Source organism: Accipiter gentilis, chromosome 32, assembly GCF_929443795.1.
Source record: "Accipiter gentilis chromosome 32, bAccGen1.1, whole genome shotgun sequence".
Classification (NCBI taxonomy): domain Eukaryota; kingdom Metazoa; phylum Chordata; class Aves; order Accipitriformes; family Accipitridae; genus Astur; species Astur gentilis.
Genome location: NC_064911.1, coordinates 18,174,371 through 18,200,246, shown reverse-complemented (window position 1 = coordinate 18,200,246; position 25,876 = coordinate 18,174,371). Strand labels below are relative to the sequence as shown.

At 41.3% G+C, this 25,876-nt stretch overlaps 1 protein-coding gene across 2 annotated transcripts; it reads left to right on the top strand.

Annotated features, from left to right (window-relative positions):
* The first annotated feature begins 95 nt into the window (after nucleotides 1-95).
* On the top strand, nucleotides 96-25,200 carry ZFX (zinc finger protein X-linked). Of its 2 annotated transcripts, XM_049835067.1 has the most exons (8): nucleotides 96-725; nucleotides 6,739-6,827; nucleotides 7,277-7,843; nucleotides 16,551-16,700; nucleotides 16,898-17,041; nucleotides 17,134-17,268; nucleotides 19,774-19,914; nucleotides 21,399-25,200. In XM_049835067.1, the coding sequence occupies exons 2-8, from the start codon at nucleotides 6,767-6,769 to the stop codon at nucleotides 22,583-22,585; spliced, it is 2,385 nt and encodes a 794-aa protein (XP_049691024.1). In that variant the 5' UTR covers nucleotides 96-725; nucleotides 6,739-6,766; the 3' UTR covers nucleotides 22,586-25,200. The 2 variants fall into 2 exon arrangements, with proteins under 2 accessions (XP_049691024.1, XP_049691025.1); XM_049835068.1 differs by lacking the exons at nucleotides 96-725; nucleotides 6,739-6,827 and adding an exon at nucleotides 8,953-9,030 and having other exon boundaries at nucleotides 7,761-7,843.
* The last annotated feature ends 676 nt before the right edge of the window (nucleotides 25,201-25,876 follow it).

Below are 25,876 nucleotides of genomic sequence, written 5' to 3'. Positions count from 1 at the left end.
GAGCGCGGAGCCCGCCGACCCACACACAACCGTGGACCGGGCCCGGGGCGGGGAGTGAGGGGGGGGGGGGGGGGGGATGGCGACCGCGGCAGAGCGGAGGGCGGGGGAGGCTCGCCCGGGCGGCGCCAGCATGGAGGGGCCGGGAGAGGAGGAGGAGAAGGAGGAGGGTGGCGGTGAAGTGGGGGGGGGGTGGGGGGTGTCCCCCCGGGGCAACCGCTCCGTTTCGGGGGGCGCACACCGGGCGCTTGACGGCCGGAGCTGCGGCGGCGGAGGCGGCGGCGGCAGGAGGAGCCGCGACGAGCCGAGCGCCGCCGCCGCGCCTCCCCTGCCGCCATCCTCCCTCCCCTACCCGCGCCGCCTCGGCCTCGGCCTCGCCCGGGCAGCGGCTTCTCCCCCCCCCCCCCCGCCACCTCCCCACCACAGGCCCCGGCGGCGGGCGGCTGGCCCGAAGCGACCGGGCAACAGCGGCGGCGGCGGCGCGCTCCCTTCCGCCCTTTTTTCCTGGGTCTCTCTCGGGCAGTGACGTGACGTGCTGACGGCGGGCCCGGCCCGGGGAGCTTGGCCGCTTCCACTCAGCTCCGAGCTCGGCCCCTCCCTCCCCTCCCGCCCGCCCGCCCCGCCGCCGCCGCAGCCGCCGCCGCCGCCGCCACCACCGCCGCGCTCGGCCCAGTCGCGCTGAGAACGAGGCCGCGCCGAGGCGAGCGCCGCCGCCCGCCACCCGCACGGTAAGCAGCCCCGGGGCTGGGTCCCGCCTTTACTCGGCCCGGCCCGGGCCTTCCCCTTGCCCGCACCAGGCCGCGGCGCAGGCCCCGAGGAGGCCGCAGCTAGGCCGCGCCAGGGCTCCGGCAAAAGAGCGGGCCGCGGGGACCGGGACGGCGGGCTCGGCGCGGCCTTGGGCAACGGGGGCGGCGGCGTGAGGGGAGCGGCAGCGGGGAGGTTGCGGACCCGAGAGGGGGTAAGGCGGGCGAGGTCGGTGCCAGGCCCCGGGCCCGGCCGAGGGTGTAAGGGGGGGGGGGGGGGTTCGGAGAGCGTCTGGAGGAGGAGACAAAATGGCGGCGCGCAGGGGGGGGGGGAGGAGAGGGAGGGAGGGAGGGAGGCGGAGGGCGCCGGGCGCCATCTTGAATTAATCGCTCGCCAGAGCCCCGTGCCTCCGCGCAGGCCGGGCCGGAGGGGGGAGCCCCTGGCCCCGCTCATCGCAGCTGCGGGCCTCAAGCTCCGAAGGAGGGAGAGCCCGTAGCCTCCCCACACCCCCTCCCCGCCGCTTCTCCCTCCTCCCCGCCTGCCAGCCAGCGAGTCGCAGGGGAGCTCGGCGCTTTCCGGCCCATGGCGGCTTCCTGTGCGGCCGCGCCAGGGCTGCCAGCCGTGCCCCCCCCCCCCCCCCCTCCCCGACAAACACACACTCCTGCCGCGGCCTCCTCTCCTCTCCTCCCGGCCGGGAATTCGGGCGGCGGTGAGAGGTTCGTCCCCGGTCTCCTTCGCCCAGCCGCCCCGCAGGGGAGCCGGCTGTGGAGGCGCGGAGCCCCCCCTCCCTCGCCTTGGTGCTGGGTTCTCCTCCTCCCCTCTGGCTATCCCCTCTCCTGCAGAGGCCCCCCAGCTGAGTGGAAAGTAGTTTCAAAGGGGCACCCGGTACTGGTTATTTCCCTAATTTAGGTTTCGTTAAACAATTAGCTTGGGTGTCGCCCGGCTCGCAACATCCCCGTGAAATCTGGACAAAACCCGTTTCTTTAACCAGTTTTTGCAAATACCGAACTACAACAAAGAGAAAAAGACTTGAGATTTCTTACGAAATCGCAGTGAAAGCAGCAGTCCTGATTCTCCTGCCAAAACTGAGGGAGGTGCATCAAGAAATAAACAACTAAATGATTACACCGTCATGTTTGTAACATCGTTTTTATTCTTCCATTTATTCACCTAGTAATAACGGGGGTTATTTCCAAGATAAGAATTGGATGCCATAGCAGTATAATTTTTTTCTACCTTTCATGTGCGTGTGATGGAGAGCTTGTGTGTACATCGCGTTCCCCGTAAGTGGGTCACGTAGGGAGAGTTGTGACACTGCAGCAATAGTGTAGACTGAACCCACAGTCGTCTCATAACCACAGCGAAGCTTCGGGTAGCTCGGGGCTCTAACCCAATTGGGACATGCAAGGCGTGCTGCAATTTTTAATGTGGTGTAGCAAGGCACGACGGGAACCTGGTTGTGGTTGTACACTTTAGTCGTCTCGGCATAGGTAGGGGCCAGGGCTTGGAATTCTTGCCGTTTATGCCTTGATTTTTCTGGGAAGGGTCAGAGTTTTGCTGCGTGGGTATTTGGTTTATGCCCTTACCGCAAATAAGCAGAAGTACTCTTCTTTCGTTAGAGCAGGCAGAGGACTGTCTTACATATTTCTTTTTCATAAAGATGGCTTTTCTGAAGTTTCTCCTTTTTCTCTTTTTCCTATTTTCCCTTTCTTTGATGAGAGCAGAGGAACTGACAGTTTCTGTGCATATTAAAGCTCTTCCTTCTAAGGAACTCTATTTTTAAAGTTGTTCTCTCTTTAAAACTTGACAGCTCGTCTATTTCTTTTTATTTCATCTTGATTACCTCGCAAGGCCTATGGAGTCAAGAATTTGTAATGTGGCAAGACTAGTGCGCTGTCTGCGTTGCTTCTCTTGACTGATGGTACTCAAGAACAGCTTTACAGAAAATACCCATTTTCATTTTGGGAGCTTATTTTGTTGCTAATAGTTTAATACCATTTCTTCCGTTAATGTATAATTTTCTATCTCTCCTTCCACTTGACAATACTGCCTTGACTTTCATAAAACCAAAACCAGCCAAGTCTCTGAATAAATAGGTAAAAATCAATTTATAAGAACTAACTTTACACAGGGAATTAGGTGTATTTCAGAGTTGTGTTAACTCTCAATCCATGTGAAGCTGGCACAGACCCAAGCCAAGAGAAAGACATAGATATTTAGCTCTTTTCAGAGGTATAAAACCTGGTTTTAGGTGCCTAGGCCTTTTCTGTAGTAGTGGTAGAAGAGCAGTTCCCGAATTACTGTGATTTGAACAAAGAGCCACGTAGATTTGGGCGTTGAGAAGGAGTAAGTGTAGGGATATGGCTGGGCACCTGCTTCTCCTTGAGAGTTTAGGTTCCCAGACTGGAACTGAAAATTGATTCTGTCTGCTTCGGTCCCAGAACCTGCTCCCGAGGTAAGTGTCGGCTGGAATATTTTGAAAAAATACCCGAGAGAAGTTTCTGCCCTTCTTGAAATCTTGCAGGAAAATGAACTACTGGAATTGCTTCTTAGCCTTGTGGTACCACAGAGCTTAGGGAGCTTGCCAGGGAACTTAAAGGTGTTCGGTGCAGTGCTCCCAACAAGAAGCTCTGGTATTTCTCGTGTTGCAGAACAGTGCCTTCATCACGGAGCCACCGGTTGGTACAGAACCATGCGGCATACCTTCCTTTGTGTGGCTGAATCTTGGGCCCCTGTGCTGGCCTACTGCTTAGAAGAGGAGCAAGTGGGAAGAAACACAGTATTTTCACATCTACTGGTTAGAATGCTTAAACCCTGAAATGATTTCAGGAAATTTTTAGGGTTGGTTTTGGTCGGTTGGTTTTTTTTTTCCTCATCCACTGACAAATGCCTGGATGCCTTTTTGGACTGCAGATTTTGATTTAGGCACCTTTATCATTTTAAACAGTTCAGTTAAATCCTGTCTTAAATGCCCACATCTTCTTCTGGTCCTCTTTCTGCAGCAACTTTCTGTGGAGGTGGGATCTGTGCCCTCGTGGAGCACTTCTAAAGTCTTCCTGGTCCTGCACAGGGGTAGGAATTTGTGTATGTGAATTTGTTGGCTGGGTCCGGGTGCAAAAGCGCATTATGGGAAACCTTATCTAGAAAGAAACTCATTCGGTGAAAGGGTTGGGTTTCTTTTTCTTCTTCTTCTTTGGAACAAGTACCAAAGCATAAATCTGTGGCTTTTTTAAGACTCAGTCTTGAAAACCCGTGTGCCCCGGAAACTTCTTCAGTATGTGTAGAACCTGAGCCTTTGTTTTGCAGCATAGTATGCCCCCGTAGGTGAAACGACCTTGCCGATACACAGGAGGCCACGCTGTTATGCAGAGCGTGCAGTTGAAGGTCTGCTGGGCTGTCGCTGCTGGTGGCAGTGTCTTTTTGAAACTGCCCTGTCGTGAACACCACTGAGACTCATTGGTTTTAGCGTCTGTCACCTGGAATCTGGGCGGCAGTGAGAGGAGCAGTGAAGAGATGGCATCAGCGGGTGTGTTTTGGAAGACGAGAAGTAGTGGCGGCAGCCTCTGGATCGCCTGGGTGAAGAGGATAGACGGAAGGACGATGGACACCCTTGCTTATAGAGACAGTGAGGAATTTGGGGAGAGGATAGGATAGAGAAAGTACATGCATGAATCATAAGAGGTAGGAATTTGTGGTGGCGTGATGGTTGAGTGATGAAAGCAGGAAGTGGAGAAAACGAATGCCAGTTCTTCCAGTAGCTAGTGGTGAACTTACACTTCAAGCTGGCTGGGTCCCAGCCGATCAGAGGCTAATATGTATGATAATATAATCCTCAAAAGCACAGGCAGAAACAGCATCTTCCCAGACAGCTGGACAGCGAGTGCTATCTTCTTAGGTTTGTGTTGCCAGAGGAGAGAGGCAGTTTATTTCTGCCAACCCTTAATCCCCCCTGCCTCCTCCAGAAAAAATAAAAAAAAAAAAAATATAAAAATCTGTGAATTGCTGATACAGTCTTTGCTACAAATTGATGAGTAGCATGGTTTTGTGTGAACGATGGGAGTGTGCTGTAGTTGTAAGCTGGAGAGATGAAATGAGCAGGTGAGGAGGTGAGGAACGCAATATGGGTACGGGCACACAAGAAGTTGGAGAAGCAACAGAAAAGAAGAAGATAAACGGTGGAGACAACACAGAAAAGATGACAAGATGAATAGGAAAGACATTTGTAATAGACTGGCTAGGTATATACTGAACAGATGGAAGTAAACCAATTTGGGTATGAGTAATTCTTGCTTAAATGACTATGAAACCTTGTTGTTCTGTTCTTGTTTCTGTGGCATGGCCGGAGTTGATTGCTGTCACTCAAGCTGTGTCTTGTATCTGAGGCTGAGAAATGCTTTTCTTCTGCTCTCAATTCTGCAAAAAGTATCTGTGTGAAGAGCTGTTCTGTTAATAGTGGGTGCTTCTGACAGAAATACTTGACAGTCAGAATAATTGTGAGGTGATTTATGTCCAGCTGGACACTACAATGATTTGTTAGTGCAGCTGTCTTTAAAATATAGGGGCCTTCCAACTGAACATCCCACAAATACGGGACCCCTTAGGTAAACTTATTAGACTGCCGCTGCTTTTCCTCCTTCTGGCTGTATTTCTCCCTCAACCTGTAAAAATACATTTTCTGATATATAAATCAGGTGGTTAGCTGCAAAGATTTGAGAAAAGTTGAGCTAGAAAAATGGTGAATTCTAGAAAATGCTTGCTACAGATTATGGTTGTAGGTTTGTGTTTTGGAGTGGTGGTTAAATTTTTTTCTTTTGTATAGCAGTTTCCCCCATGAAGACTTAATTAATGTAAATGTTAGTTGACGTAATTCGGAAAGGTTATGATTCTTACAGAAACCTGGGGCAGAATCTTAATGTTTTCTCCAGGTCTTTTGTGAAAGTATCACAGGAATGGAGAGATTTCTGCCTGTTACTGTGAAAAATGTTTGGAGGAAGGAGAATCGCATCTTCCATTTGTACAGAAACACGAGCAGAAACACATAGCAACACTCTGTTGCCTCTTGCTGGTTCTGCATTTAGGAAAGTAGTTGGATTAGGTGCAAGGGAGTAGTACAAGTTTATGTTAGATCACATTTTACCCAACTAGGTTTGCCTGATCTTAATTATAATGCACATATGTAAGCAGCAAAATTTAGATTGCCGTTTCAGATTTTAGTAAGTGTTTTAACTTTGTGATCTTGTTTGGTTATTTTGTTAAGAAGATTGACGTCTTAAGTTGTTATTATGCATTGAAGAAATGTTGACATTCTGTGCAAAGAAATTTGGTAGGATATGACATTTGGTAATTTTTGAGAACTGGTGATATTTTTTAATACAAAAGCAAATCGGTACTTTGTCTCGGGGCAGGATTTTTTAAAATATTCATGCATCTGAGGTTTGAAAACATACGATGTTATGTTCTGGAAGCAGTTTCAATTCCTGAAGTGACATAAGAGTCACTTCCTCCTGACTGCCCAAGTATGAACACAGGGGGCATCAAAAGCAGCGCGCGTTTCAGATTACTGGCTGTCTAACTTAGAGCTTTATTGATTTGACAACACTGTATTCCCCACCATCCAAAAAAGACTCGAGTGTCTAATTGTCTAGGCTTTGCCTTCATTTTTCTTTTCTTTGTAAGATTATAAGGAAATCATGTTTTCATATCCCTTTATCAGCTGCTTCCGTGTTTGTGGAGCTGTGGGGTTTTGAGAAATGGACCGGGAGTGTTTGGGCTCACACTGCTATTACTCAAACTCTGGGTGTTAGGTGTTCTAGAGTAGTATTTCTGGAATCCCAAACAGAGGTACCCTGCGTGAAATCTGGTCCATCTCAAAGTCAAGAGGTGTTAACTTCCTGTTAACTTCCATGCACCCAAAATTTCTGCTTTTCAGTGCACAGGCAGAGACAACCTTCATAGCCTAATACAAGTTAAATAACCTTTCTTCTTTACCTTCTACAGACACTGTGACTGATGAGAGTTAAAGGCCATGGATGAAGATGGGCTTGAATTGCAGCCACATGAGCCAAATGCATTTTTTGATCCAACAGGTCTGTCAGGAGGTAGTATGTACATAAGAGTGTTTGCATTAGATGCAACTGACTGTCATTTATTTTGTCTTTGCTTAAAAGTGGTGTGCTGCATCATTGCTTTTGTATAGAGTAGTTGCTTTCGATTTTTGTTTCTTTTTATTACTCAGAGCAATATGAATGACCTACTGTTCTGTCAAGTAATAGTTGTTTGCATGTTGGGGGAGAGTCTAAAAATCGGTAATCTTTTCCAGGAGAGAAAATGTTGTTCATCTTAGTTATGTTAGCATCTACGGAGGACTTGCTCCCCGTATATCTGCCTATCTTTATTGCTCATAGGCTGTTATGCCTGTTGTACTAAATTGCAGCATAGTGTAAAAGTTGAAGTAAAATAGAAGACATTTCAATTATTAACCACCTCATCTGAGTTAGTTTTACAATTTAACTGCCGTTACAATTGTGTTTTTCAGGAGCTGATGCAGCACATATGGATGGAGATCAGATTGTTGTGGAAGTACAGGAAACAGTGTTTGTTTCAGATGTAGTCGACTCAGATATAACCGTGCATAATTTTGTTCCTGATGATCCAGATTCTGTAGTCATCCAAGATGTCATTGAGGATGTTGTTATCGAGGATGTTCAGTGCCCAGATATCATGGAGGAGCCAGACGTATCTGAAACTGTCATTATTCCTGAACAAGTGCTGGACACAGACGTAGCCGAAGAGGTTTCTTTGGCTCATTGCACCGTCCCAGATGACGTTTTAGCTTCTGACATAACAGCAGAAGCAATGTCTATACCAGAACATGTACTGACAAGTGAGTCAATGCATGTACCTGAAGTTGGACATGTAGAACATGTAGTTCATGATAATGTTGAAGAAGCAGATATTGTCACTGATACTCTGGGAACAGATGTTGTTTCTGAGGAAGTCTTGGTGGCAGACTGTGCATCAGAGGCAGTCATCGATGCCAATGGAATCCCTGTGGAACATCAAGACGAAAAGGGCAACTGTGAAGATTACCTTATGATTTCCTGTAAGTGTCTGAGTAAAGCCATCGAAATTCTTATGATACGGGCTTGGGTGGTGCTTGAAATATGTGAGGGAGGGCTTATGACAGTACCAAAGCTAGATTTTCTGTATTTAATGAAACGCAGATCACACAAATGTACTGAAATGGGGGTATTTTTAGGAACATGTACCAGCTAAAAATTCTGGTGAAGCTAATGGAGAGAAATACTGGCAAATGCATGTCTGATTATAAATTATTTCTGTAGCATTTTATAGCATGTGAACAAAGAGTAAGAATTCCAGTAAACTAATGCCATATACTTGGTGAGAACAGAATGAAAAGAAATGTGACCTTGTTTGAAAATGCATGTAAGTGCAGGTTATTAAGATTACTGCCAAGACATTAAGATAACAAAATTATTTCATGGAAAAGGAAAAATAACCCCCCTCCTATTTTTTCGGAAGTCCAAATGACAATTTGTTATCCTTGTCTTGTTTTTTGCTCAGCCCCCACCCTTTCCACCCCATTTACAGTTAGATACAGGCGACAGTGTGGTTTTCTTTGCTGTTGGGATGTGTTTTCTTCTCTTGATGAAGCAAAGGACGGAAGTATGCTGCCAGCAGAAAGAGTAGCTATTGCTGCTGGTAGCTGAGAAGCAACTGTGAATATCTTAATCTCCCTTAGGAACAGTGGCACAATCCATTTGAATCATGTTTCAAAAGACTTAAAGTAAAGGGTGGAGAAAAACAAAGCATATCATCAATACTTTTTCTACTGAGGATATCCATTTGTGTGAACTAGAGCTTGCTCTAAGTATGTTACTTATTATAATGATTACTCAATGCAGCACCTAGGAACTTCAGAGTGTCGTAGAAATAGAAAAGCTGTGTTAGGCTGGTTTGTTTAATTGCCATTTCAGGCACTTCAATTTTGTCTAGCATTAAATGACTCCATTGATGAGGTATACTTCATGCTCTGCTTCAGTTACCTTTTTTTTTTTCCCCCTTTTCTTTTTTTCTTTTTTTTTTTTCCTTTTTATTTTTTTTACCTTTGGACACTTTTTTGAAATGTATAACTTGTTTTAATTTTATATTCTGTATTTATGGATTTTAATGTTGCTTCTCCTTACCTAGGATCACTGCATTTCTTAATTTATCATCTCTTGAGTTCCTTGAGTAACCTTGTGCAGCCATGTTTTGAGTTTATATGAGGTACAGTTAATTCTCTATTATCTGGGAAAACAATGAAATGGGATAATGCAAAATATGGATAACGCAAAATATGGATAACACAAAATACTGTAAAATTAAGCTGCAAGATCATACTGAGGTGAAATAGGCCAGGGATGCTGCTTTCTAAAATAGTATTTATCCAAACTAATAAAAATGCAGTCTGTACAGTGTGGTACAGATAAAACTTTCTGATTCTGGACCCGAGTTAGATCACATGAAAGCAGCGGTAATTGAGGCCTGACTGTGTCAAGACTGTGGTGGTGATCCTTACCTGTTTCTTATCCCTGACTGTAGCTCTTAAGATGCGGTTGCTCCTGTCTGTCTGCTCACCCTTCCCCTGCAGGTTGTCATCCTGCAGCATGAGCAGCAGAGTGAGGCCTCTGGGGCTGCTGTCGCAGGAACACTTTGCAAACTGCATCTGTGTAAATTCACGTGAGAGGGGTGGGTAGATACGTGTCCCATTCAACCATTGCCAGTGGCTGAATGAGGACAGAATGCCTTGGTAGATGCCGTATTGCATGATCCCTAAAATACCCACCCAGTTAGGAAGTCATCTTAGATGTACCAGTCGTCAGTGGGTGGTAACTGGCAGAAAACAAAGGAATTTAATTGTTTGGTTTTGCTGGGATATTCTCCTTTTTCAGTCATCTATTTCTGCAGTTTCATACTTTATTTAACATTAAATGCCTCTTGATAGTCTTGCAATATACTTTGTTTAGATTCAGAATCTTAAAAAAGCCAGCATTTAAAACAATCGTTACGCTACAAAACACGCATCCTTTCTGTTTGTCTTTAAAACGTTAAGTATGTTCTACAGTTCATTTTAAAGGGAAGTTCCCTATTACCACCTACTGTGTTTAAAGCCTGCATAACAAGTTCTTCTGGTTGTGAAGTCAGAGTCTAGTGCTTTTCCTTCAAGTAAAGACTATCTTGCCAAATAGTCTCTTCGTTGTATGGAAAACATTATTTGAATTAATTTCCTTTTTTGCCTTGGCAGTATATGTGTTTATTGATCTGTTTGACTGTCTCAGTGCTTTAGTTGAACTTGGTATTAGTTGGTTTTTAAAAGGTAGTAACATCAGCCTAGTTTCTGATTTTTTTTCATCCTAACCTGTAAATTCGAGCTTGATTCTGGCAAACTTCCCTGAACTGCCGGGGCAGATGTTGGAATGTAATTTTGTCTGCCATTAGAGTAGCCAAATGTAGCTGCTTCCCAGATCTGGGAGCTAGACTGTGTTCTTCAGGATGCTTTTGCCTGTCTTCTTTTAGCTAATCACTTGCAAAGCAGGGGGTGACACTTTGTGTTCTTTCTGTCCTAGGTTTCTCAGTCAGTATTCTTCAATGGAAGTTATTGGCAAAATCTTTTTGCTATCTTCCTCCTATCTTGTGGCTCTCCTTAAGCATTTCCATTTTTGTTCTAATGAACTGAGTCTACATAGATTTTCTTAAAATAAGATAATTTTCTTAGCTTTATCCTGAAAATACCTGTTTTGAAATGACTAATCCATATGTACTTTTTTTTAATGTTGTGCTTTTAGCTTCTTTCCTCGTTTCAAACTGGTTTGTCTTTTCAAAGAGTACAGTCCCTGTGGGTTTCATTCTGTGACTTTGCTTCAATAAGCTCAGTATTTTAATATTTCTTTTCCCATTTAGATTTAATTTAGCTTCTGCATTGATACGCCTTTGCTTTTTTCATTTCCAAGATAATGTTTCTTGGCACAGCTTATATTATCACTTCACTTTTGATGTACTCACCTTTTTTCTTGGATACTTTGCCTTTGCCCTCAAGCTTTATTTTTGGTCCATGGTAGATTCAGGGCACTTACAGCAGAGCAGAATCAGATATTCATTCAACAAAGAATGCAAACTACTACTAGTTAGTAGCTTGAAAAGGATTCAAGAAGGTTTGATAAATCAGTTTTTCTTTCATGTACGCCATAACAAGCCAGTTCATGAGTTTGGTCAGGAACGGATAAATTGTGTGTTGGCTCACACTAGTACTAATTATTTGGTAGCAACTTTTAAGGCTTGGAAAATAGTTTCTCCATAAGTTAAATAATAATGGTGAGATGAGCTAGTGTTTGTCAAAACAACAACAAACCCCCTGCTGTGTTTACTAACCAAGGAAAGTAGTGCCTTCTACCTGGCCATAAGATAGAAATGAAGATTTTTGCTTGTCTGATTTTACTCAGCTTGGCAAAGTAAGATACATCCTCTGGCATGAACCAGTTCCATAAGACATAAAGTTGTATTCCGATATAGTCATATTTAATTGCAGTAAAAATGGTGAGGCACAACGGAGGTTTGACAAGGGGAGTCTGGAGGGAGTGAAGGGTAGCCTCACAAAGTTTAAGCTTCAGTTTTAGGAAGTTACACGATGTTTGCAAATACAGGGGCTATGTTATGTCCATCCATACCCTTACTTTGCTCTGAGTTAGATGTCTCTTTTTTTTGATGTATCTCAATTTACACTTTTCATTACAGGAGTCAGAACCCAGGGTACTGAAAGAGAGAGAATAATGATTGCATAAATAAATACCTACCTCTTTTTCCCCCGGAGGTTCTTAAAGATGCAGGGAATCATGTTTTTCTTTCTGTGAGATGGAACTTGCCACCATGCTTCTGCCTGACCACTGGAATGCACCAACAGTTGTTGCAGCCGAGGCTGCTCAGGAGGTCACCGTGGAGATGAGAGTTCCCTCGGGCTGAGTGATGCCTCGGAGCTGGGGAGAACAGGATGAGAAGGACAAGTGTTAGATACCAGTTTGGAGCCCAGAAGTTCTCCTCTGCTAGACTGCTGCCCTGAGGGGAGCTTCAGATGCATAGGGTATACTGTTGCTCCTGTGTAATGGGGATGGCATTAAAATCAAAATAGAACAGATTTTTGTTTTGTCACAGGTTAGGAAACCTGCTTTGCCGTTTAAGAAATGACTGGACACTAAAAATAACTTCTTCAGTGGACTAGGAATTCTCTGTATCAAGTGAAGTACAAGTAAAATGTTTCTATCACAGATAACTGAACAAAGCCTGTCTGGGGAATACAGCATGCTTTTACTCTATTTTAGAGAAAACAGAATAGTTAGCAGTGGTCTTTTTCATTAAGGACGGTTAAATAGGGTTGTTTATTTTGTAAGCAGGCAAGTATCCCATGATACGCATTTTTTTAGCAGCAAAGAGAATCATTTGGGAACATAAAGGCTGACAAAGTAGATGATTCTCGTCTAATTGCTCCATAGACAGATTTCAAGATCTGTTAAACTGGTACAGAGACAGACTTTTTCTTAGAATGTTTGTAAGAATTGTTTTGGTGTATTATTTAGCAATGAGCAGCGTGTACTTGAGAAAGATGGAAGGTTTCTTAGTGCTTGAGTGAATTTTATCTTTTACAATCCCTTTATTTTCCTCATTAATCCCATATAGAGGAGAAATGCTAGGAAGGAATAAATGTAAAAGCTTATGGAAACCATTAAAAAAATAAAGACAGTTACAGAGATGTGCATTTTTCTAGTTAGGAGTAAAAGACTGCAAGGCTACAAAGTCTGTATCTGCTGATCCAGTAAATACTGGATATAAGAAACTAAAACCAACTTCTTGGGGAAAGTGTATGTGTCATGGTTAAACAAAAGAGATACCATTTAAGCAAATGCAGTATGCAGGATCTTGGGCTAGCGTTTATGCTACTATATGGGGAAACTGGCTTCAGCTGGGGTTTAAATATTGTTTTTATTATCAATAATTTCTGTCCCCAAAATGCCACTGGATATATTTTAATAGGAGGGTAAAGATATAGGAGACAATTATTCATTGGACATTACAGTTTATGACATTATATGATTTTTTTATTAGATGTAATGTTTTCTAGGAGACCAGTGATGTCATCGTGATAGAACACACTTTAAACAATCAGTCTGTTGTTAATGTTGCCTGCATCTTTTATTTCTTTGTTTTACTCTCTATTCCTTTTTTTAATCTGTTGCTCTCCTTTTGTTGTTTTCCTGCGATAACTAGATAGGCTTTGAATATGCCACGTCTTTCATGTTGTGTGACACCTTTCTCATCTGTGCTTTTAATAAAAATTCAAGCATTATCTTTGTATGGAAGCAATTATTGCAACATTGGAGAAGCGCATAGGGGTTTTAGTTGTTTCTTACAGCTCATAGTATGCAAAAAGCAGTCTGCTCTAATCAGTGAAGTCTGTGAAGAATGTCAGGAAACTAACCATAGAATGCATTCTTGCAATGTATGTAAAATAATGTTGTGTCTAATAATTTCTCCTTTTTTCTTTTTTCTTTTAACTTGGAGAATTAGTCTGAATCTACTTGCTTACTGAAAGAAAGCTACCAGCTAGTAGAAAGAAAAAAAATTAAAATCACACATTTAAGGTTTTTAGTGTTCAGTTAATATGTAATTAAATGGAGGCACAAGGAACGACAGCATTTTTTCTAGCATGTGACTTCTGATGAGTGTAGTAACTGCCCAGTATCTCTACTGGAAAGGAAGTGGTCTCTTATAAGCTTAACTAATACTTTTAAGTCCTTTGGGGTTGGGGGTTTTTTTTGTAATTTCAAAGAGGAACAGTGTGAGAGAAGATCAGACATGCGCAGTATTTGTGGGATCCCTTGATGGGCTGTGAATTCAAATGAAAAATTCAAACATCATCAGAGTTCCAACTTCAAACATTGATCAGTCAAGTATTTATGAATATAATTTTCTCTGATTGTGAGACTGAGATATGTGGAGAATGCAGAAACATAGGGAAAGTGTTAAATAGAAATCAAATTTCATAAATGCTGCCAGGGCATCAATGAATCAAGTGTAGATAAATGCTTATGTAGCCATAAGACAAAATACCATAGAAATGGTACTTTGTGTGATAGATACCTGTTCTCTTTCATCTTGTTTGTCTCTTCTGATTTTTATCTTTTTTCCAACCTTTTTCTTTCCACCCTACTTTTCCTGTTACCTGTTTGCTACTATACTGCAAATGCCATTACTTTTCAAGGCCTTCAGGGACTTCAGTTTTTCAAGTATTACCATCTATCAAGAGTGAAATTTTTTCCTTTTGGTTGAGAAAAGTTGGCCTAAGATCCCTACACATCAGTTTTCTTACAGTTTAATGGCACTGTTAAAAAAAAATTTAAACCAGTTGTTACATTTTTAAAACATTGTTGAATATAGAGGGAAATCGGGGATAAACAAACAAACTCTAAATGGTGGAATGATTTTTTTTTTAATCATGTTGTTTAAAAGATTACTTTGAACCTCGGAGAACTTATTTTGAAGAGTAAATGGAGAATGTTTTTAAGATCTAGGATTCTTCTGTTGTGTGAATGTTATCAATGGATACTTCCATATATGTATGGAAGTAAAAAACTCTGTTTTGGTTAAAAGAAACCAGCCTGTTTCACATGGTGCATGTAGGTTTGTTTTCTCTCTGATTGCTTCAGACATAATTTTGCTTCCTTGAGTATGTTCCAGCATCAGTTGAGCTTGGTGGCAGACTTCCCCCTTTGGCTTCAGCGGTGTAAAATCGGTCTACGCTGATTTGAAAGCCTTCCAAGTACACGTGCGTGACACTGGAAACAGCCAAGTTAAAGGAGAACAACTACATAAATCTAGTGTAGGAACGAAAGCAAGGGTTTTTTTGTTAGAGTTCCAGTGACGTTTGGTGTTTCATGCATATGCCAAAGAATTTATGAAAGTCTGCTCAATAACTGAATATACGTGCTGTGGAGCTACGTTGTTAACATGATTCAAAAGATCTTAAGGTTTTTTCTTTTGAAATGCTTTGGGGTTTCAGCTACAGGATGTTATGTTGTCCTGTGACACGAAGTCATTTTTTATACATCTTACTGCTTGAAGTATTCTGTGTGGTGGCCATTGATCATGAATGTGGCATAAGACTATTTAATGTTCTTCTACTGCTTTTTTGGTGAGGGGGGAGATAGACTAATTTATTTTAGTGCTTCATAATTTAATGTTATTCATTTTTTTGCCTGAATAACATTGCCTGATTGAGAAACTGTACTTAAATACAGTTGTGTTTGATACATGAGGCAGAACACGTGCTAGTTTATCTAATTTAAAGGCTAATGTATTGACTTCCTGGCAGGAAAATATAGTCATGACATTTTGAGCTTTTTTCTTTTTTTTTAAGTCTTAAATGGAATGGAAGAGTTGCAGTTACTGAGTAGTAAAGCTATGATTTAGTTATGAGGGTAGTTTAATGAGTGCCAGTAAAATGAGCATACTTCATTAAGTATTTTGCATGTGCTAGGCATGGTAGTTAAAAATTCTACAGCATTTATGGGACGGTTCTTACACTTCCTTTAGTATAACTTTCATGTCGTCTTGTCATGAATTGAAGTTATGCATGGCTCTGAGGGAGCCATATTAACCTCCAAAAGTGACTTTATGAACAATAAAGACACAAATTACAAAAGTATGCCGTCATGTTAGGAATTCTTAAATAATCTCAACCCTCAAACTTCTGGGGCTTCTGAAATTGGGAGATTCTCTGAAGGTCTTGATATGCTGGGTTTGATTTTTGTGAACGCATATTTAGTATTTTTTTCTTGAAAAGCCGTGCTGGGTAAAGTAGATGGTGTGTGTGTGTGCGTGCCTGTGTAGAGTATGTCTTAAGAATCAGAAATGTGTTCCTCATAAAGCTGGCTGTTAGCCATGTTTATGTGGGAGGCCTTGGAAGTTACGGCAATTCAAACTGAAGCGTGGTGTCGGTACAGTTCTGAAAGCAAGAAAACAAAATTTGAGATGATAGTAAGGAGAGTATATAGGGCTACAGCATAAAATCCAGTGCAAGTCCCTTGCAGTAAGGGCACCATGAACAATCAGTTGAATAGGTTCACCGGTGCTGTGGCGCCAGGACAGCACTTTGACACTGTGCTTGATCCCTCGACTATTGAGTGGATGAGAAAAGTGGAGGGTTTTCTTCCTGTAGTTTTCATTTAGGTTTCCTCTCTAGTTAGCTGAAGAAACATCAATAACACCACTTTGCAGGGAACCACGTCTGACTGGCAGCAGTAGTACCCCTTGCATTAGAGGCAGGGTTGAGCAACAGATAATGCTTTTGAAAAAAAAAACCAGTTAGTGGGTTATTAGTTGTGAGGGAGAAAGCAATTAAAACTGAGAATAAGTGAAACTATGCCACAGAGTAAGTACTAATGTGCAGTTTCTTTCTACCACCATCTTGCTGCAGATCACTGTTTCCCTATTAGCATTGCCTGGTGTGGTGTTCATGCTTCTAGTCATATCACTGCAGCACTTTTGCACTTCCCCCTTAAGTAGAAGATACGGCTTGAATTTATTTTGGTGTTTATTGTCATTGTTTTCAAGGATATGAAAAAAATATTTATGGGTATGTTCTCTATCACAACTTTTTAATTTTAAACGGCTTCCAAATTTGAGTAATAAAGTAATAAAGTCTTTCATGTATGTCTGTCTGTATATGACTGGGTAATTGTAATAACTTGTTTTTGTAGTGGATGATGCTGGTAAGATAGAACACGAAGGTTCTGCTGAAATTACCATGGAAGCAGAGTCAGAAAGTGGCTCTTGTAAAGTGGATGGCATTTGTCCAGAAGTCATCAAGGTCTATATATTCAAAGCAGATCCTGGAGAAGATGACTTAGGTAAAATATGCTTGTTCTAGAATACTCCAACCTGACATTTGAAATTTTGCATAATTAGAGGCGGTGGTTTCTCTCAAGTCATCTGTAAAGAGCTGTGGGTCTGATGTTAAAAGAGTGGCAAACTCAGTTTTCTGCAGTTTAGCGTAGAATTTGAACAAAGAGTATTTAAAATATTTTGTTCTGGTCTTCCTAATTAGGGGGCACAGTAGACATTGTGGAGAGCGAGCCAGAGAATGACCACGCAGTTGGACTACTTGATCAAAATAGCAGTATTCGTATTCCAAGGGAGAAAATGGTTTACATGACTGTAAATGATTCTCAGCATGAAGATGAAGACTTAAGTAAGTAGGTGGCTTTCATTTGGGAACAGGGATTTTCACTTTCAGCAGTGCAGTGTTCCTATTAATTTTTTCTTGACTTCTTTTTCTCTTAGATGTTGCAGAAATAGCTGATGAGGTTTACATGGAAGTGATTGTAGGAGAGGAGGATGCAGCAGTGGCCCATGAACAGCAAATTGATGACACTGAAATTAAAACTTTCATGCCCATAGCTTGGGCAGCAGCTTATGGTAGGTAATACTCAATTCTTCCTGGTGACACTGTCTATAGCAAAATGTCAGGGATTGTTTTTTGGAGGGTAGTGGAGTATTTGTGTTTTGTATTTGTTTTTAAAGTTTTAGTTTATGAATGGTTTCTTGGCATAATGAGCCTTAAAAAGAGAAGAAGAGAGAAGCTGTAAGGCAGGCTTCTTACTCCTATTTTAACAGGCATTTTCCTTCATATTTTCATGATGTAGAAGGGGAAGTACACGAGCTTTCAGCTGAAAAATTGCATCTCGTGTACATCTGTCCTTCACAGTTTTAGGGCACAGTTAAGAGCTGGCTTGGGAATAGAACTGAATATTGGCGGGGGGGAAGGAAGGAAGCAGATGGGAATGTAAGATTCAGTGTAACAGTGAAAAGCAACACTGACCTCTAGCTTGATTTAAGTGCTTTCTAGAAGGAACATATAAATATGTGATTTCACTAATGGAAATAATTAATTTATTAACAAAAAAGAAGCTGGAGGGAGACATCTTAAAATTATAGCAGAACCTTGAGAATATTTCCAGCATGCAGAACCATTTTTCTTGATCATTAGTATCTGAGCACCAACTGGTGCACAAACTGATATCCATAACTTACGTAAACTGATAGACCAAAATCTCATCTTAGAAATGTTTCTGTATTGTCCCTTTCTCCTTCTAAATGATGCAGAAGAAATAGTGGTGTAGAGGACAGAACTTAGGTTATATGTCTGCATGATGTGGATTGTGGTGATGGTGCCAGCAGACAAATGGTGGGGAAGTGCTGAGAATGCAGTGGGGGCTAGAATCACAGACATAAGTCAAGGGAGGGCAAGATTTCAGGGAGCAGTGTGTGTTAAAAGTTGTTTAGGAGATGGATGGCAGTGCACCCAGAGCCTTATCTTTGGCCATATACTGGTGAGCACAGTTTCAGTGGAGAGGGAAGGAGAGAAGTCAGGTTGACTGGGAATTAAAAGTGAAATTAAGTTCACTTGAAACAACAGTTGTAGACTGAATGAACATTCAGTGATATTGGAGAAGGAGGAGAAAGTGAGCAGAGTGTGTTAAGAACAGAGAGACAGAATTGAAAGGAGAATTTGAGGATGTGGGAAACAGTGGAGTGATTGCATTGTCAGCAGTAAGCAACCTAGCATGCAAGGTGAGGCGGGGGGGGAGAAATAATGAAGCATGCAGGCATGAAAATTGCAGAAGTTTGTTATCTGCGCTTCTTGGAACTCTTGAAAGAGGGTTTAAGAGCTGATAACAGTGTCATCTTAAAATGTTAAAGTTGGTTTGCTGCTGTACTGTAGCAAAGCCCAGTCCCACTGTGCTTTATATTCCAGCAAGTTTTTGCAATTTTATTCTAGTATTAGGAAATGTTTGAGGCCTGTTTTGTGTCTTACTCTAGAAGGAGTCATCATGCACCTGTTGCAAACTGTACTTTCTACATCTAAGGTGTGAAATGGGTTTTTGCTTTCAACGTTTGTCACTTAACACATTTGCTCTTCAACACTTGAGCTAGCATATACATCAGAATCTTCAGGCTCTGCACATGCCTGTTCCTGGCTCTGAGTCTTCTTACATTAACCACGAATATTCATTCTTGGCACTCTACAAAGGGAAGAGCTATTGAGCATCTTGCACTTTCTTCCACTTCAGTCTTCCTGTCTTATTTGTGTGCTTTGCTTTCACTAGGAACTGTTGCCTTCTATTGATCAAGTAACTACTTAACCACAAAATTTGTTATTAAAATTTACTTATGCCTTTAAATCACCAAGGTTAAACTGATTGCCAATAAATACCTTCCTGAATATATAGATATATTTACTTGAAATTTTCATGTTTGTTTTACATCCAGTGCCGTTTCTGTATTAAACAGGAAGCTCTGTGAGGCAAAGATTGTTTTCTTCTTTCTATTTTACAATACTGAGCATGCTCTTTGTTGCCAGTAGAAAGAATGTGTAAGTGTTAAAGCATCAGGTGTGCAGATAGCAAGAAGTGTACTTTGTGTGCAAGTTTATGGGCTGTTCAGAACGATTCTTTGATTGCAGTTCCAGTTCTGAAACTCGGTATGTCAGAAACTTCAGTCAGGTGAATTCAGATGCCCAGAAGTGAATGGGAGCTCACACGTGAATTTATTTCAGGACTGAGAAGAAAATTGGGCACAGTAAATGTTGTGACATGCTATTGCTTACTAATGTTAAGCATTTGGGGCATAATTAGCAACAAAAACTGCAGTTAAAGAACTCTTTGCAAAATGGAAAACCATTAATTCCTGTAAATTGTGTACTCCTGTAAAATTAGGTTAACAAAGCCAATGCTTCCAGGTTCATAATGCCATTCATAATTCACATACGGAGAAGTTTTGCAGCTCATCCTGTACATTATTATGGTTTGATTAAATGTCCAGATAGTAGTTTATCATTTCTTTAATTACCATTGTGGAGTTTGTTGCTCGAATAATCTGTAGAGTGATGACGGTACATAACTTTTTAACTTATCTTGTTAGGTAATAACAACGATGGCATTGAAAGTCGGAATGGCACTGCGAGTGCTCTTTTGCACATAGATGAGTCAGCTGGACTTGGGAGACTGGCTAAGCAAAAACCAAAGAAAAAAAGGAGACCTGAGTCTAGGCAGTATCAAACAGGTGAGTGAATGTCTGCTGGCTGGCTGTACTCTCATTCCTCTAGGCACTTATCGATGAACAGATGTACTTTGCTGATAGCATGTGCAATGTCTTGTAAAAAACAGTGATTATTTTGGGAATTATTTTGTTGACAACACTTCTACATCATAAATGAGTGCGTATTTTACTTGAAATTTAAATACATAGTTGGTTTGGATTATGGGGGTTGTTTTAAAGGAAACCGTCTCTGACACAGAAGAAAATCAGTATCATAGTAAAAGGTTAAAAACTTATATACTTAACTTGCCACACCATTTTTAATGTTTAATGTAACTTTTTTAAAGGTGATGTTAGATAAACAGTGTTCTGCAATAGTACTTTTTAAAACCCCTTTTTGTCTTTATTGAAAATGTATTCAACAATAAATTTCATTGTATCTGCTCAATAAGTAACTGGAAAATCTGAACATTTGCACTACCAAATGTAATATATACTTCTATACCCTTTTCTGTTTTAATTGTGAAATAAATTGCCTTGAAGTTCACGCCTATGTTCTTACTTGCATCTCTAAGAACAGATGTACTGCTTTGGCATTGTTTGGTTTCTGCTGTTGCTGTGTTATGGTCTGAATGATCTATTTGGTCTGATAAATTTGAAAAAGCACACAACTCTTTTCTTTAGTAGCTTTGCCTTAAATGATACTGAAAGTTTCTTGCCAAATTGTGACTTAACTGTAGGAGTTCTGGTTTGTCTAGCACTGAATCAGTAAACCAGGCAAATTTTAATCTTAAAGTTTGCTTTTTCTATTTCCAGCTACCTAGTCAGTTCTCCTTCTAAAACATTTTTGGAAAAGAGAGCTTTTTAGCATGCCTAGACAAATTCAGGGTAAACAAATCAGCCTGATGGATGAGTCCAAATAAGTTCCAAAGCTTTGAGGTGTGTCTGTATGTGAAATGTGTTCTCGCTGATTCCTGCTTGATACCTCTTCAGATAGTAACTGTGACAGATGGCACAAGAAGGAGGTGTTAGTTTGGGGACATGTGAATGGGAGTCAGCGGTAGGTGATTAAACTGCCAGATTAAACTTTATCTACAGATGCGTGGAAAGTCAAAGAAGATCGTGTGCTACGCTTACTATGCGATACTTGGTTTAACAAGTTGGCTGCTGTTATTTGCACCAGCGTCGGTTTCTGCGCGTATTTAACGTGTGAACTCGGTCAGAATTCTTCAAAGTAGAATTATTTGAGGTGAAGAACAGCCGGGTGATGCTTTGGTTGTCTCCATCAAAAAACAGTATTTCCTTTCTCCTGATAATAAAAATGAATGAAAGTAGTAATTCCCTCAATTTCTTCTACCTAACCCGGTACCAAGCTTGCTTCTTAAATAGTAAAGTGTGTGTGTGATCTTATTTAACAATTCATCTTATTGTTAAGGTTGAAATAGGACATTTATTGAAGTATAATATCGTCATATAATATTAATGAAGGGATTTTTGTTGTTTTTCAGCAATAATCATTGGCCCTGATGGTCATCCGTTGACAGTCTACCCCTGCATGATTTGTGGAAAGAAATTTAAATCTAGAGGTTTCTTGAAAAGGCACATGAAAAACCACCCAGAGCACCTTCTTACTAAGAAGAAATACAGATGCACAGACTGTGATTACACTACGAATAAAAAAATAAGTTTACATAACCACTTGGAGAGTCATAAGCTGACCAACAAAACAGAAAAGCTTATTGAGTGTGATGAGTGTGGGAAAAGCTTCTCTCATGCAGGAACTTTATTTACTCACAAGATGGTGCACAGGGACAAAGGAGTTAATAAAATGCACAAGTGCAAATTCTGCGACTATGAGACAGCAGAACAAGGATTACTGAATCATCACCTCTTAGCTGTCCACAGCAAGAACTTTCCTCATATTTGCGTGGAGTGTGGCAAAGGATTTCGCCATCCGTCAGAGCTCAAGAAGCACATGCGAATCCACACTGGTGAAAAACCGTACCAGTGCCAATATTGTGAATACCGATCTGCCGACTCTTCTAACTTGAAAACTCACGTAAAGACTAAACACAGTAAGGAAACGCCATTCAAGTGCGATATTTGTTTCCAGACTTTTTCAGATACCAAAGAGCTACAGCAGCATACGCTTATGCATCAAGAAAGTAAAACACATCAGTGTTTGCATTGTGACCATAAGAGCTCAAACTCGAGTGATCTGAAACGACACATAATTTCAGTCCACACAAAAGACTATCCTCATAAGTGTGATATGTGTGATAAAGGCTTTCACAGGCCTTCGGAACTGAAAAAACATGTGGCGGCTCACAAGGGTAAAAAATTGCACCAATGCAGACATTGTGACTTTAAGATTGCAGATCCGTTCATTCTGAGTCGCCACATACTCTCAGTTCACACAAAGGATCTTCCATTCAGGTGCAAGAGATGTAGAAAGGGCTTTAGGCAACAAAACGAGCTGAAAAAGCACATGAAAACACACAGTGGCAGGAAAGTTTATCAGTGTGAGTACTGTGAGTATAGCACTACAGACGCCTCAGGCTTCAAACGGCATGTTATTTCCATTCATACAAAAGACTACCCTCACCGTTGTGAGTATTGCAAGAAAGGTTTCCGAAGGCCTTCAGAGAAGAACCAGCACATTATGCGGCATCATAAAGATGTTGGGCTGCCTTAAAGTCTCTTTCACAGACTTACGGCTGGAATTAGAAAGGAATTTTGCCTTTCAGGCAGTTAGCTTATTTTAAAGCCAATCACCTGCGATCACACACAAAAAAACAACAAAAAAAACATACTGTGCATTTGATTTGTTGCTGTATAAAAATAGGATTATTGCTTCTAGTTGACTTTTATACCTTTTGTTCAATAGCGTGTTCTGAATTCTATTCAGTTTGTTTAATAAATGAAGAAAAGATGGCAACAATAAAGTTGCATTTAATAAAGTAAACCCTGTCTCTTACTGAATTTTTCAACCGTAATAGTTTATTTAAGTATATTTATCTTACTGACCTCGTTGATACTCACAGTGTCCATGTTAATGCAGTTTTGTCGTGAATTTTAAAAATAGGAAATTTCTCTTGATTAAAATTGTCAGGGGTGTGTATAAAATGGGGAATTGTGATGTTGAAGATAAAGTCACTAGGGCCCACCTGATTGTCTTGTTTTGACTATACAGACTTTGTGGCAGGTTAACTATTTTCCATTTGAGGAGTTACACATCTAACTTTATTGCGGAAAGCTATTCTGCGTTTCAATTCAGGTTTCAGAGAAAAATATTTAAAAAACTGGTTTGGGGCATTTGTTACCTTTCTTTGGCGAATTTAAAAGTATGCTCAAACATGTTTATTGTTCTGTGCTTCTTTGTCTTTGAAAGGTTTTGCGTGTTACAAATGAGTTGGGTGGTTTTTTTCAATTTACAGCTGTCTTAATGTTGGAAACGTAAAATACTGTTGTTCCATTTGCAGAGTTAATAGATCACAACTGTCTGTATGTGCCGGTAAAAGTACCTCAAACTTAATGCTTTTATGTATATTGGTATTTCTTTGAAAGAACAGTTTCTGGTTCAAGTCACATTTTTATTGTGAGTTGTTTTAGAATAAAATTTAAGACCAAGAGGTGCCTCCATTTTGGAAACTGAGATATTTACAGTGAGGGCTTCAGAGGGGGATGGAGTGGAGCAGATGCATTCACAAGGAGTAGAGATGTTCTAATGTAGATATCCTCAATAAGAAAAGTAACTTACGATAGAACTGTTTCTAAATTGAATGTTTTTCCTGAGCCATTAGCAGCTGCATTAAGCTGCTGTTTATTAATTAGTGCAGTATCCAGAATTAACCCAGTTCTTTTAATCTGTTTATAAACAGCTGGGAGAGCATTACAATTATTATATGCAATTTTGCCACCTGAAGACTATTATAAAATAGCACCATAGCATTTGCTAATTACAGCATAAATGTACCAAGCACGAAGTCATGTACCTTAACAACAACTGTGGAGCAAAAAACCCAAACCATTTATTTACATGCCAGATTTTAGGACCTGGCCCCGCTCCCCTTGCTCAAATTCCCGCCAAAGCCGCTGGTCGACGGTGGATTGCAGAATTCCGACCCGGCTGCCTGCCGGATTAGGATAGATTTGTAACCAGCAATTCGCTAGCGGAAAGCGTTCAGAGCCTGGCCCAGTGTTGACTCTTGTTTCTAGGCAGGTAAAGTTAGGAATGATTTCAGTTTTGGGGTGATAAAGGGACAAAGGTTTCCTTTCAGATGTGCATCTGCTAAGCCTTTTGTATTTTGTTTTGTTACCGAGCCCCGCTCCTACTTCTCAGCCCTCCTGTTTCACTGTAAGCCGAAATACTTGTGTTTAGTTTGCAGTTCAGGAGAGTCGAATGCCATGTCACTACCTTTATTGTATAACGTTTTTTTCTTTTGATGCCTGCGTGACGGTGCCCCCAGACTTGTCCGACGTGCTCTTGTATAATATTGCTACTAACGGGCCGTGAACCTTTAGTGTGTAATACCCAGATGTGCTGCACTGTGCCTTCGTTGAAATCCCCGGTGAAGTCAGTGGATTTTCTACATGGCCGTAGCTCTGTCTGTTGCCTACTGATTGCCAAATCAGACGCAGTAAAACCCAGTAGAGATTTTCCATTCGCGTCTTGCAGAGTGCCCTCCTGTGACTTCCCCCCCACCCCTTACGTTCAAGCGTTTTCTAACTGGAAACCTGAAAAGTGTACAAAATCTGCGTAAATTCCCATAGCATTGCCGAGGATTTTAGCCATTTTGAACTTTATTTTTTTAAATAAGCTGAAAGACAAAGAACACAATTTTACACATTTGCTTTCTCTTACGTAGCCTGGAATCATACACACTTTTTTTTTTAAGCACAATGGTGGAACTTTTTTTTTTTTTTTAATAAGGGTTTGGTCAAGTGGATTTTGTAAAATGTATTTGTCTGTATAAAGAGAAAATGAAATTATAGTTATTGTTAATGTACTGACATTAGTTACAGGTTAGTTTTAATTCTTAAATAATTTGCTTAGCAAATGCTATAAAATGGATGTTTCAGTTTAATGTTTAAAAAAGGTACAGATTTTTACAAGGACATAATATAAATTATTGTTCTGTAGAAAATACCCTGTTAAATATTGTATACGTCCTTCCCTCTGTACACTTTGTAAAAAAGACAAAAGAAAAAAACAAAATACATAGAATCATATAGGGATGTGTGACATTATTGTAATTGTGTACTTGATAATAACGTGAAAAAATAAAATTCAAAATATTTTCCTGTTAATGAACGTTTAGTCTATTTGATGCCAGTACTGGGATCAGGCGTTGTTCTGAGGGACACGGTCATCTGCAGCTCTGGTGCTTATTTTTCTGCTCCCCTCTTTGCAGCTCATTTTATGTAGTACTGGGGCACAGGGGATTCAATCCCTCATTGGGTTGAAAAGTACCTTTATGAGAAAGTCCGCAAAAGCGAAAGGCAGGGACGGCGGGTCTTCGAAAAATATTTTAATGCCTGTTTTTCTATTAAAGGATTCACCTCTGTTAAACTTCTTACAACGCCTTCATGTTTTTCGGCAAGGTGGTCACCTAGTAAGCGCTACGACGCTGTCCCCTTTAAATTAAACGGCGCATGCGGGAAGTATTTTATATATTTTATATCCCGCTTTCAACGGTGCGTGTGACCTGATGCCAACCCGCTGCCACCACTGCCCTCGGGACAGAATTGTTGCTGCCCTCTGTCCCGGCCCGAGAAGGGAGGAGGTGAAATGTGGAGGTGGCTTGTCTGCTGGCCCAGGTATCATCAGGGAATTTAGTCCAATTAGTTTACTCTCGCTGGATACCTTTAGGAAATGCTGACTCACTCTCTCCTCACCTTGGTTCATCGCGCAGCCGGGCTGGCACTGGGCAACTCTTCGTGGCAAGGAGCTGCCGTGCCGAGTTGCTGGCAGTCTGCTTTTGAT